Here is a 13,089-nt window from a genome sequence, read left to right as displayed (position 1 = left end):
ATAGCACCCAATGGGCTGGGGGTCGGACCCAGTGGCCTAGGGACAGCCGGGGGCCAGGTCCTCCCTCCTCCTCATGAGGCAGCGGGCAGAAGGACGAGTCTCACACACTCCAGGCCTCATTCTGGTCCTTTATTGCCCCTCAGGAGCCCCCATCTCTTCCCCGCTGCACGGTGCCTGCCTTTGGGAGGAGGGGAGAAGGCCCCACGCGGCCTCTCCCTGGGAAGTCGTGGCCAAACCCAGTTGGCAGGAAGACAAGGGCCAACTTCTGCTGGAGGAACCCACTCCTTGAATTCGGTCCATCCACCGTAAAGCAGCTGAGTTCCCTGGGGGAGGCCAGTGGCAGAGAGGTCAAAGGGTCACGCCAAGTGCTGCAGCTGACTAAGTGTCCACAGCAGCACAGGCCACGCCAGGCCCGTCAGGGAAAAAGCCAACGGATTCTTCTGACAGGTCGGCGGGGGAGGGGGTCACTGGGCTAAACCAAGGTTTGGGGCAAGAGGGGTCACCAGAGTCAAACCCACTGGTCTTATAGGGCCATGGGTCAAACCCAGTCCTTTGGTTGGAGGAATCGTGGGAGCAAACCAAGCCCTAGTTTTAGAGCCATGGATCAAACCATATCCTTTGGCAAGGGGGGCACCGGACCAAACCGAGTCCTTTCAAAAAACAGTAAGTCAGACAGAATCCATCACGGCAGCCGATGGGCCAAACTAAGTCCTGCTGGAGAAGCGCTGGCCAACGGATCTGAACGAGTCCCTTCCAGGAGAATGAACTTCACCTTCAGTCCCCAAGTGGAGGGCCAGATAGATGCGGCCTGGCTGGCCTCAGACGCTGATGGTGCGGAAGACGGTGAAGCCTGACAGGGCGGTGCTGACCAGGAGCCCAGGGCACTGCGGGTGCCAGTGCAGCTCCTTCAGAGCCGTCTCGCCCTGGTGCACGAACAACAGCTGCTGGGGAAGGTCTGCCAGCGCAGGGTCAGTCTCCGTGTCGCCGGCCTCGGGGTCCCGCTCCACCGCCAGGTCCCACTGTGTGATCTGGTCGTCTGCACCCGAGGCCGCGAAGACCCCACTGTCCTGGGGGTGCCACTCGACTGAGGTCACGGGGGCCACATGCTGCTTGAAGGTGGCCACCGGGGAGCCAGACTATGGGAAGATGGGAGTCAGGGCCTCTGAGCCCCTCAGCCTGATGCCTGGGGTGACCCAGGCACAGACTCCCACCCCTCTCCAGCCTTAGGGTTCAACCAGGGCTCCACCCCTTGTGCCCCCCACAAACCCAGGTTCTCCGAAAGGGACAGAGCGCAAAGTACAGCTGGTAATAAAGCTGTGATGTCCCAGGGGCTGCTGGGAGTTTGGTTTCACCTGCAAAGAAGCCCCTCCCAGCTCCAGGCCACAAAACCCCAACCCTTGCTCCTCCCTGGGCCTGCCTCAGTTTCCTTCCCTATAAAAGGAAGGCGTGGTTCTGCAAGTGCTCTCTGCCCGCTGGTTCTAGAAGGCCTTAAAGGGGGCAGCGGCATGACTCCCAGGCTCCAGAGGGAGCTGAGGTAAAGAACGACACTTTTACTAAAGCAAAGGTGCTGGTGGGGATTGGTGTCTCTCTCATTTGGAGAAGTGGTTCCAATGTTCCAGTGGCCAATCCACTTTGGCCCTGTGACCTGGCCATGCACCTGCCTGGGGGGCTGGAATCCATTTCTAGAAACTTCCCCAGGGCTGATTCTGTAGAACTCATTACACTGGGGGGAGTAAAAAGACAATCCCGGGAAGGCCCAGAGGTGTATGAAGTCACGGCTTTGTCCGGAGGGAGGCCAGGAGCTGCAACTTCTCCTGCCTGGAGACCCTCTCAGCTCTGCAGACTCAAAGCTTAGCTGGGTGGTCACATCCTACCTGCTCCTGTCCTTTCTGGACCTCAGTTCCCCCTCCCAAAATGAGTGAGCTGGGCTCTGCTCTCAGCTATAAAATCACGGAAAGAAAAATGACCGTCTTCTGAAGCCCTTGAGTCCCTGGGCAGCACGGCCGGCGCATGGCTCCCTGCGGGCAGATGAGAACCGTAGTCTCCGCCACCCAGCCCCTTCCCTCGTGTCAGATCTCCAGATGGTAGAGGGAGCGACTCCACAGCAGCCCCAAGCCTTCCTCTCGCTGAGCCTGTTTCCTCATCTGGACCCCAATTCAGAGAGCCTTCCCAGCTCTCGTGTATAAACCATCTCAGGAGGGAAAACCCACAAATCCTAGTGGCCTCCGGTAGCAGGGGCTTCTCCCGCCCCAGGTGTCCAGCTGGGACAGTACCTTGAACTGCCGCAGGTCCCAGACCTTGAGGGCTCCGTCATCCCCGCCGCTGAGCAGGAAGGGCTCCCGGCGGCTCCAGCTGATGACGTTGACATCCCCATCGTGGGCGGTGTCGGTGGTGAGCATGCAGGCCTTGCTGGGGGCTGCCCGGATGTCCCAGATGCGGACGGAGGCATCGGCTGAGCAAGAGGCAAATACCTGGACCAGGCAGAGTCGGAGGCAAGCTGGTGCACCCCCGCCCCACTCTGGAGACCGGGGTCCAGTGGTGGGCTACCCTCTCTTTTAGTGACCCCCTCATTAGGACCTGCCCCCCTCCCCACGACAGGAGTCCAGACCCCCGGCCCTCCCTCACCGTGTCCTCGGTTGGAGACCACTGCAGGTCCTCCACGGAGCGTGTGTGGCCCACGAATGGCCGCTGGTCCACATGCCAAGAACCGCCGTCCGTAGGCGTCCAGAGGTGGATGTTCTTCTGACAGTCACCGGTCAGCAGGCGCCCTGCGAAGGGGAGTCAGGACACGACCCTGTCCCGCCTGGCCACAGCTCACTCCCACCTTAGCACCCACCCCTGCTGTAGACCCTGCTCCTACCCAGCCCTTAGGGCTAACTGCACACCCCAGGGACTCACCAGGCACACGAGGGGACCAGTCGAGTGCAAAGCCCTCACCCATGTGGCCAGAGAAGGCGAAGATGGGCTTCACGCGGGCCTGCTCGTCCCGGAGGAAGGTCGCTAGGGCCTGGTGGTCATCCACCACCTGCAGAAGCCGCCGCAGTGCAAACACCTCCACCTGGCCCTTCTCTGACCACACCCCAGCCACTGGCTCCTCACCCAGCCACGACACCTGGAGGGGAGGGAGAAGGGGAGCGGAGGTGAGAGGGACAGGAGGCTCCAGGTGGCAAGCACAGCCCCTAACATCCCCCAGAACCAGAACTGCAGCTCCTCAGACCCGCCCTCCACCCAGGGCTGGGACTACAACTCCCAGAAACCTCTGCGGGAATGGAATCAGGGCCTGCAAGAGCAGTTTGGTACCCGGGACAACTCCCCACCCTGCGGTAGAGATGATGGTGCGGGGAGGACAAAACTCCTTCCGGACTCCCAGGAATTGAGGCTGTTATTCCACAAGCCCCCAGAAGTGTGTTCAGGCTCCTGGTCTCTGTAACTGTCTAAATGTAGGCTGCTCACAGGCCTGTCTCCGGATCTCTCTGCCTGTTTACCTTTGCTCACTAGGAGATCCTGTTCAGCCTCAAGGTTTCCAGTAGCCCCTAGCCCTGACCTCTCTCCTCAACTCCAGGCTCACATCGAACTGACTGTTTAGACATCACAAGGCCAAAGCCAAGTTCCTAAACGCCCACTGCCACCTACTCCTCCCTGGAGGTCCCACCTTGGGCCCCAAACGGCAGGACTCATTCCCCACTTGTCTCTCCTTCCTCACACCCACCACCTATGCTGGCTCCACCCAAAATGCCACACTTCCAATCCTTCCTCAGTACCTCTGCTGCTGTCACTCGTGTTACTACCAAAGTCACCCTTCCCTGCATTCCTGTACTGGCCTCCTCACAGGACTGTCCTTCTGCCCTTGCCGCCCTGCAGTCTATTCTCAATACAGCAGTAAGAGGGATCCCTTTAAAACACAAGTCAGATCCCTGCCATCCTTCACTCTAAACCCTCCAACGGTTCCCAATTTCTCCCCAAGTAAAAGCCAAGTCCTTACACTGGCCTACAAGGCCCTAAACAATGTCTCCTCTGTGCCCACCTGCCAAACCCTGCCACTCTCCCCCTCATCCATTCAGCACTGTTCTCCCCAGCTTCCCTCAAAACTCCTCAGTACGCCCCAGGGCCTTTGCACTTATTTCCTTGCCCGCAAACCTCTTCCCACAGATATCCTTGCCTCACTCCCTCATTTCCTGCGGGTCTCTGTTCAAATGGCACCTTATCAGTGAATGCTTCCTTGACCACACTATTTAAAGAGGCAACCCCACTCCAGAAGACTCTAACTCCCTTACCTTGTTTCATTTTTCTCCACAACACTTAGCATCTTTGGACATACACACATATGCTTAGTTTCTTCTTGTTCCCTTTCCCACTGGTATGTAAGTTTCAAGGAGCCAGAGACCTTTTGCACCCCGTTAACTCCCCACGGTCTAAAACAGTACCCGAGACACGGTAATACTTTAATGGAAATGCTTCTCAAGAACTATGCGCCAAGCACTGCTCCAAGTACTATACACACAGCATCTCATTTAATTCTCACATCAACCTGATTAGAAGGGGTTGTAACTCTGAAGCACAAAAGTAACCCCCAAGCCCACAAGAGTCCCTGAGCAATAACAGAAAACATATATCTCAAGTTATAGCCAAGTGCTGTTTCTAGACACCTGAATAACTTTCAGTTATTGAAATAACGCTTTGTGTCATTTCAGTTTATCCTCACACCGGCCCAATCACGTAAGCTTTGTGACTCTCACCGTTTTACAGAAGAGAAAAGAACATTAAAAAATACCCCTCTATTAAGAATCTGCCTTCCAATGCAGGGGACACAGGTTCGATCCCTGGTCGGGGAACTAAGATCCCCATGCCGCGGGGCAACTAAGCCCCCGCGCTTGCTCTTCAGAGCCTACGCGCCTCAACTGGAGAGCCTGCCTGCTGCAACTACTGAGCCCGCGTGCTCTACAGCCCACGCCACAACTAGAGAGAGGCCCTCGCGCCACAATGAAGGATCCCGTGTGCCGCAACTAAGACCCAACACAGCCAAATAAATAAGTAAATAAATAATAAATTTAGTACAAATGATGTTTGCTGAAAAAAAACACCTTATAGCATCCAGCACATAATGACAATTACTATAAGATATAAAACTATGTGCCAGGGCTTCCCTGGTGGTGCAGTGGTCGAGAGTCTGCCTGCCGATGCAGGGGACACGGGTTCGTGCCCCGTTCCGGGTGGATCCCACATGCCGTGGAGTGGCTGGGCCCGTGAGCCATGGCCGCTAAGCCTGTGCATCCGGAGCCTGTGCTCCGCAACGGGAGAGGCCACAACAGTGAGAGGCCCGCGTACCGCAAAAACACAAAAACAAAAACAAAAAAACTATGTGCCAGGTGCTTTTCTAAGAGCTGAAGGGCGTGGGTGCGCGGGGGTGTGCTCCAGAAAACGCAGGGCAGGCTGCTGGTGCTGTATTTACCCGAACTCTGTTGATGCCGCCATAATGGGGCACCATCGCCAGCTCCAACTGAGGCTTCCGCTCTTCTTCATCCTCTTCATCGTCCTCCTCCTCCTCCTCGTCACTGCTCTCGGATGGCGGGGGCTTTGTCCCATGCAGATTGTGCATCCGAAGCATCATCAATCTGGGGGAGGTGTGGCATGAATGCGGCACCGGGTGCCAGGATCCTTAGTAAGGAGGGTGGGAGGAGGCTGGAAACCTCGACTTCTAGGTCCTGAGGAAGAGGGAGCTGGAGGCTCAGGTCCCTGGTCCTGGGAAAGCGTCAGTCTTACTCACCTGTTGCTTTGGGCGCTCTCGGCCTGGGTCCCAGCACACAGATAAAGTGTAAGCGGAAGCTCGGTCCGGTTGTCTCCCAGCTGATCCCGGACTATGTCGAAGCTGAGACAGGGGGCGCCTGGGGATGGAAGGAGAAGTTGGAAAATTAGGATGGGACAGAGGGATCTCAGTCCTCTTGAGTGTGATGTCAACCCTCTTACACCCCAATCTTCTCTTTCAGAGTGCCTCTTAAGTTAAAAGCTCAGAACCAACTGCCCCCTCAGGACCCAGGATTCCAGTCCCCTCCTTCCTCAGGATCCAGGATTCCAGGTGCCCAGGCCTACCAGTCTGTGCTCGGTGGTACAGCACGTAGGCCTCCTCGTCCATGACCAGCTCCTCTCCTTCGCGCAGCGGGGGTCCCCGGCCGGGTAGGTAGACCTGGGCCGGGCCCTTGGACCCTGCGTCGTGGGACTCGGCGTCCATAGGCTCCCCGGTTTCACACGTGCGCCGCCGACCCTTGCGCGCAGCCATCTTTGGAACCTCCCGCCGCCGGCGCGAGGTAAGAGCGTCACTTCCGGGTCTCTCTTCCCTTCTTGTGAGGATCCTCCCTACTGCGCGGTTACCTTGGAAACCTCCTCGTTCACCAATTAGAGAGGGCAATGGGGAGAGGGGTGAAGGAGAGCTAAGGTAACTGCGTCCTGGCCTGGATAGCGAGGCCTGCAGATCCGGGGAAAGTATACCCTCCCCATGACTTTGGGGCGCTCTGCCGCAGAGCAGCGGCAAGGCCTCCTGGGAGTTGTAGTTCTGCAGGAGGCCTGTTTTCCTCATCAACTAGAGGAGCTCCAAGCCCCGACTCTCTCCTCCACCTTTGACTCCCAGCCCCTTCTTTCCACCTAATTAATTATTCGTGTATGCAAATAAGAGCCCTTACTGGCAAGGAGGCTAGGTTTCTGCTTCCTGAGGACCCATAAAGCCGGTTTCTTCTCCTCTCCTTGTTATGAAGGCTTTAATTTACTTCAAAATGGTTAAGTGTAGACAGGATGATATGTGTAAATCAGCTGGTTGAATCTACCCTCTAGGGGCAGGCAGTTGCCTCCCCAGGCGTTCACCTTGCAGCTCTGGTCAGCAAGCACTTAATCAGAAAGTCCACCCTCTGGAGGTAGCTATTACAAGTGCTTCCGCTCTTTTTATTGCCCATCAGCACCAGAGGTTTGGCTAATTGGCATAATGACATGTTAGAAATAGGTTCTCATTGGTGAGATTAACGGAATTCAAGATATGTGGATTGGCTGGGGTATAATAGACACGCTCCTCACTTGCATGAACAGGATATTGAGAACCTAGCAAGCCTCATTACCTGTTGCCATAGGAATGGGACCCTAGACTTGATCCTAAAAAAGTTTTGATCCCAGATCTTTCTTGAGTTCTCTGTCCCACTTCTCCTTCCACCCCAACCCCTTCTCAGCCCTTCTCTTCTTAGGGTCTTTTCTCACTGCCTCTTTGAGTCTTTACCTCCCACACCCCTCCAGGGTCTCTGTTCTTGCCGGAATTCTCTTTCTGCACCCTCTTCCTCTGTGGGACTCTTCTGTTTTTATTTCCTCCAGAGAAGCTTGAGGGGGACTAAGAGACAGACACGGAGCTCACATTGGGCTTGAGGAGGCATAAAAACATGGTTTATTCCAAACACTGCAATATGGGACAGGAGAGTGGGAAGGGAGGTTGGTGATAAGTGTGGACTCCCAGACCCCTCTCTTCCACAACCCAGCTCCAGACCCGGCTGGAGATCTGGGAAGAGGAGGCTTTTGAGGGTCTGCTGGGTCTTCACTGAAAGGTCACAAATAAGGGTTGGCTTTGGAGAGCATGTGATTAGTGGCACCTGGGGCTGGTAGTGAGGTGCGACAGGGTGGGAAGTTTTGGCCTGATGGAGGTTGGGATCAACGCTGGGGCAGTGGAGGCGGGGCTTCCGTTGGGGGCGTGTGCTAGGTCGAAAGAGGGGAAAGCTACCGCGGGTGGAAAAGGAGGAGGGGGAAACGGTTTGACGTCGAGGGACAGAGTCTGGTCGGGGAACGGTCTGGGGCTCGGGTCACAGTTTGGGGTCAGGGGTCACAGTCTGGGGTCGGATGACCATTTTTAGGGGTCGGAAGTCACAGTCTGGGGTCAGGGGTTTCTGTGTGGCGGGGACCAAGGTCTGGGGTCACAGTTTGGCGAACGCGTCTCACAGTTTTGAGTCCCGATGGATGAAAGGTTAAAAACGGGCTTCCCCGGAGGCGTGGCTGGGGCCGGGGAGCTGCACAGTGATGTGGGGGCCACGGCCCCAGGCGTGGGGGAGTGACGCGGGCGTGGCGTGACCCCACCACCTCCTGCCCCATCTGGTGACGTTAAAAAGCCCTTGTCGGGTTTAAAAAAAAGTCCAGTGGCCTCCAAGACCCCTATCCCCTTGTTCCCAGGCTGGGTGAGATTTGAGGGACCAAATCCCCCCCGGCTCGAGGTGCCCCCATAGCGAGGGGCGCAGGACGCTGCTCCAGGCGGGGTCCGGCCAGTTCCATTTCCTTCCTTCCCAACCCGTGCGGGTCCTGTCCACCCCGCGTGCTCCCTCGGGCTGTGGCCTGCGCTGACCGAGGGGGCGGCGGGGCCCCCCAGGCCGCGTCATACCTCGGACTCGAGGCTGGAAAAGTGCGCCGAGCCCCGGCGGGTACTCAGGTCCCCGCCCCGGTGTCTCCGGTGGGGCGCGGCGGGCAGCGGCGGCCCCCAGTGCGCGGCATGCGGGCACCTGCGCGCGTGGCGGGAGGGCCCGGTGAGCCTGCGCGCGGGGGCGGCGCGGGGACACGAGCTGAGGTCCTCGAGCGATCGCGACGTGGGCGCGGGCGGCGGGAGGTCCCAGCCCCCTGCGGCGCGCCGGTGCCGGTGGTGGTGCGGCGTGGCAGCTGCGGGCGCGCGGTGCGAGGCCCGCGGGCGGTGAGGATGCGACCGCGGGCACCCACAGCGGGCCCGGCGCCGGGGCGGGGGCCCCGCGGCCCAGGGCGGGGGCGGCGGCGCCCACCAGCCGCCGTCCAGGCCGTCGTGTGAGCAGCTGAGATGGCGCGGCGGCGGCAGCAGCTCCAGGCTAGCGCAGTGGCGACAGTGCCAGGCGGCGGGGCCGCTGCGCGGGGGCAGGTAGTCCCAGCTGCCGGCGCGCCAGCCCCCGAGCTTGTCGACCGACCAGTAGCGGCCAGGCGGCGGCCCGAGGCGCTCGGCGTACGGGTAGGGGAAGTCGGCGAACCACCAGGGCTCCAGGCCGCCCAGCGACGCGCCGCCCAGGCTCTCCGAGTCCTCCGAGTCCGACGGCGACGGCTCTAGGTCAAGGTAAGGACAGGGGGGCGGCGCGGCGCGGCACGGGGGTGGCGCGGCCTGGGCTCCGCCGCCCGCTCCCCCCGCACCGCCCGCGCCCCCCGCGCCGGGGCCCAACAGGGGCTGGCTCTCGGGGTCCGAGCGCGGCCAGCGCGTGGGCGCCGGCGGGCTCTCGTCCTCGAAGGCCAGGCGGCAGAGCGGCGGCCCGACGGCTGTGGCCGCGGCGGCCGGGGGCGCGGGCGGCGACGGGAAGCCAGGGAAGGCGCCGGCGGGGGTCTCGGCCGGCTCTTTGTCGCGCACGATGGCGAAGTAGGAGGGCGGCGGCTTCTGCGGGGGCTGCGTAGCCGGCGGAGATAGCGGACGCCCAGTTGCGCCCCGGGGCGCGGCGCGCGCCTCGCCGACGCCCAGGCCCTGCGGCTCGATGGGGCCGTAGTAGCGGTGGAAGCCGTCGGCCAAGCTCGCGCCCCCCGGCGGCCCTGCACCTTTGGCGCGGCGCCAGCGGTCCACAGTGGCGCGCTCGCGGGGTATGAAGGGCGCGGGACCGGGAGCGGGCCTCGCCGCCGGGTACACCGGGCTGGGCAGCGGCTGCGGCGGCGGCGGGGGCTTGGCGGGCGGCGGGGCAGCCTCCGCGCTGCAGCAGCTGTACATGCCCTGCGGGGGTCGCGGCATAATCCCGGTCAGCGCGGGATGCTGCGGACCGCCTACCTTCCCTCCGTCCCTCCCTCCTCTCCAGCACCTCGATTCAGCTCCCTTCCATTTCTAGGCATCCCAGCCTGTTTCCTCCCATCTCTTTCCCTCCGCCTCCCTCTCTCCTCCATACCCTGGAGAAGGCCAGCAGGAAATCCATGCGATGGGTGGGCCCCAGGCAATGCCGCAGGCGCCAGTACACCAGGTGCTCCCAGGCGAAGACCAGCAGGGAGAGGCCCATGGCCACCAGGAGCATGTAGAAGACGCCCGCCATGTTGTCGATGTCCAGCTTGCTGCTCATCACCTCGATTTTGTCATTGTGGCAGATCCCAGAGAGCCACAGCCGCTCCAGCATCTCGATCTCATCTGGGGACAGGAAGGTGGGAGGTCACCTTCCGTGGGCACCCTCTGAGGACCCTCCTCCCTGATACAGGAGTCTAGGTCCTCATTCCCTCCTTCCCCAGTACCCAGGGGTCTTTGCCTCCCCTCCCTTCCCCATCCCCTGTAGGCATCTCTGCGTGCAGCCGCACCATCCCCCAGGAACTGCAGCAGTGCCAGGTCGATGGGCCGCTTCCAGCGGGAACCCTTGTGCAGGGCGATGCCGTAGCCTGTGGTGGCAAAGACCTTGCCCGAGCCGATGGTGACGAGCTTGCAGCCCTCATCTTTGCGGGCCATGTAGTTGAGCACAGCCGCGTCGTAGATGAAGGCATCCAGCTTCCTGCCGGCAGGGGCATGAAGGGCAGGGTCAGTTCCGCGCAGATGCCCGAATGGGCAACCCAGAATCCCTCTACCTCCTAACCTCCAACTGCTCCAGATTCTAACTAGTGGTGAACTGCACCTTTTTGTGCCTCTGTTTACACATCTGTCAAATGGGGACAGCGGCAATACCTCCCTTCCAGCGCTGTTGCACGGATAGCCCCCGGAGCAAAGGAAGTGCCAGAGAAGGTTAGCTGTGACTGTTAGTGAAATAACTACTGGTTCAGTCCTTACTGGAATCTTCCAGAGAAGGTCCCATATACTCCTCCATTTTAAAGAGGAGGACTGAAGCTCAGAAAGGAGAATCATACAAATAATCATAGTGTTAATGATGACTTCTGTTGTTCCAGGCACTGTTCTATCTACTGTAATAACTCCATTCTCTCAACACTCCGATGAGGTAGAAACTATTATCTCCATTATTCAGACTGGGGAAGCGCAGGCTCAGACATGCATCTTAATTTGCTTGGGTTCTCTCTCTAGGCCCTAATTTCTACAGTTTGGTGGGAAGATAAGCACGGATACAGAATTAGTAGTTCTCACTGGTGCATACATTGTGGCATTCGCCACATGTCAGTTCCTTCCCAACTGTTGCCACTTTACAGTTATCTCTGTGAGGACTTGATTAATCTCAGCCTCTCCTACCAGAATGCAAGCCCCTCTAGGGCACGATCCAACACTGTCACGTTCTAGGCTGTGACCCAGCAGTTCCTGACACATACAAGGTGGTCGTAAATATTTGTGGAGTAAATGAATGAATGGATAAAGGAATCCACACTTCTGTGGATTCCACACTGTGTAACTCTCCTATGACATAAGATAAGTACTCATGATCTGACCTGTGAAGATGTCCAGGGCGTATTAATGAAAAAAAAAAAAAAAACCCACTAGTCCTGGAATCCTAGATAGAATATAGCTCCATAGTTATTTTGTGGGGTGAAGTTTTGGTCATCTTAATTGTAGACACCAGACTAGTTCTTAGAGGGAGGTATCTGTCCTTTCTAGTCCAACATTGTCCAAAAGAACATTCTGGGGTGATGGAAATGTTGCATCAGCGCAGCCCAACATGGCAGCCACCAGCCACCCATGGCTCTGGAGCACATGAAATGTGATCAGTACGACAAAAGGATGTAACTTTAAATTGTATTTAATTTTAATTAATTAAATTATTATTATTATTTTTGCCACACCAAGGCATGTGGGATCTTAGTTCTCCGACCAGAAATTGAACCCGTGCCCCCTGCATTGGAAGCATGGAGTCTCAACCACTGGACCTCCAGGGAAGTCCCTAATTTAAATTTAAATAGTCTTGGACAGCTCAGGTCTGGGGAAAACAAGAGACATCAAGGCATGTGGCTGGATGCTTGGTGAGGAGAAGGCGAAGGGTCTTCCTGATGTGAATACATCACCTGGAGTCTTGAGTTGTTTGTCTATCTGTTGATGTAAATACCTCTGTGTCCCCAAACCTTCAGTGAAGCCCCGTCCACACACTCACATAAGTGCATATAAATGCCTTGTGTGCATGGTTGGTTGCATAGAAATTAAGGAAAAGGACAGACTTAGTCCTTGCACCCCAAAGGGGGAGACAGAGAGAGGATTCCCCAGAATCCAGCTGAAGCAACAACTTGGGGTGGGGCAAGGAATTCAAAGCTCTGGAACGTGGGGAGGGCATTCGCCACCCCGTAGTTGGAGAATGGGGTTTGAATTCATCTTATACAGATCCTAACAGGCAGGGAGAGCCCAGCTGACATCTGGAAACAGACACAGTACATAGGTGAGAAAAATACTGCACTACCTGCGGGCACTGCTGCCTTGTAGGCAAACTGTAATTGCTCTCGAGGTGTCTCTTTGTTTAGGAAAATGCCCTTGGATGGAAGGAGGGTCTTCAGGGGTCCTGGGAGGGGGACATGTACAAGGGAGAGGTGTGGGAGGAAAGAATGGAGAAGTATTTTAGAGTCAACAATCAAGACTTCCAATGGTGGGAAGGTGAGCAGGGCTTTCAGGAAGAGGGGAGCTGAGAATCTGCTTTGAATTTAATCGTTTGCTCAGTTATTCTGAGATATAATGCCTGCCTCTTTCCCCACCTCCTTACGCCCTACCCACCCACCCCCACCCCGCATTGATCCTAAACCTCTAGTACAACTCAGCCATGTCCGCCAGCCTTTTTTTGGGAAAAATAAAAATTCCCACCCTGTTGCCAGAGGGATCTTGACATTTGAGTCAGCTCCCGTCCCTCCTTGACTCCCGTCCGTCCTCAGTTCACTGCGCTTCGCTGTCTCCCCACTTCACTCCCCACCAGGCTCTTTGTCAGCAAACACCCCCACACCCCTCCTTACCCCTCTGCCTTGTCTCCCATGCACGCCTCCCTCACTAAGTCTGCTCCAGCCACCCTGGGCTTTGTGCAGTTCCTGGATTGCTCCAGTCTGCTCCTGCCTCAGGGCCTTTGCACTGGCCATTCTCTCTGCTGGAATAATATCCTTCTCCCAGATAGCTGCCTGGCTGGCCCCCTCACCTCCTTCAAGTGTTTGCTCCAAAGGCACCTTCCCTGGTACACTGTTTAATACTGCAACCTGTAG

At 57.7% G+C, this 13,089-nt stretch overlaps 2 protein-coding genes across 2 annotated transcripts in view; both read right to left on the bottom strand.

Moving 5' to 3' along the window:
• Positions 1–115: 115 nt before the first annotated feature.
• On the bottom strand, positions 116–6,308 carry GRWD1 (glutamate rich WD repeat containing 1). Its single transcript, XM_004312468.4, has 7 exons — positions 6,088–6,308; positions 5,765–5,882; positions 5,450–5,612; positions 2,899–3,112; positions 2,626–2,768; positions 2,274–2,471; positions 116–1,136 (listed from the first exon to the last, which is right to left on the bottom strand). The coding sequence occupies exons 1-7, from the start codon at positions 6,272–6,274 to the stop codon at positions 819–821; spliced, it is 1,341 nt and encodes a 446-aa protein (XP_004312516.3). The 5' UTR covers positions 6,275–6,308; the 3' UTR covers positions 116–818.
• Positions 6,309–7,366: 1,058 nt separating this feature from the next.
• The window catches only part of GRIN2D (glutamate ionotropic receptor NMDA type subunit 2D), a 31,945-nt gene continuing 26,222 nt past the window's right edge, over positions 7,367–13,089 (bottom strand). Inside the window, exons 10-12 of the mRNA XM_033846062.2 lie at positions 10,288–10,475; positions 9,891–10,123; positions 7,367–9,721 (exon numbers count right to left, since the gene is read on the bottom strand). Of these exons, the coding sequence (XP_033701953.1) occupies positions 8,390–9,721; positions 9,891–10,123; positions 10,288–10,475 (1,753 nt within the window). The 3' untranslated portion in view covers positions 7,367–8,389. The remainder of the gene's footprint in view (positions 9,722–9,890; positions 10,124–10,287; positions 10,476–13,089) is intronic.

Source organism: Tursiops truncatus, chromosome 19 (genome assembly GCF_011762595.2).
Source record: "Tursiops truncatus isolate mTurTru1 chromosome 19, mTurTru1.mat.Y, whole genome shotgun sequence".
NCBI classification, from domain to species: domain Eukaryota; kingdom Metazoa; phylum Chordata; class Mammalia; order Artiodactyla; family Delphinidae; genus Tursiops; species Tursiops truncatus.
This window is presented reverse-complemented; position numbering and strand designations above follow the sequence as displayed.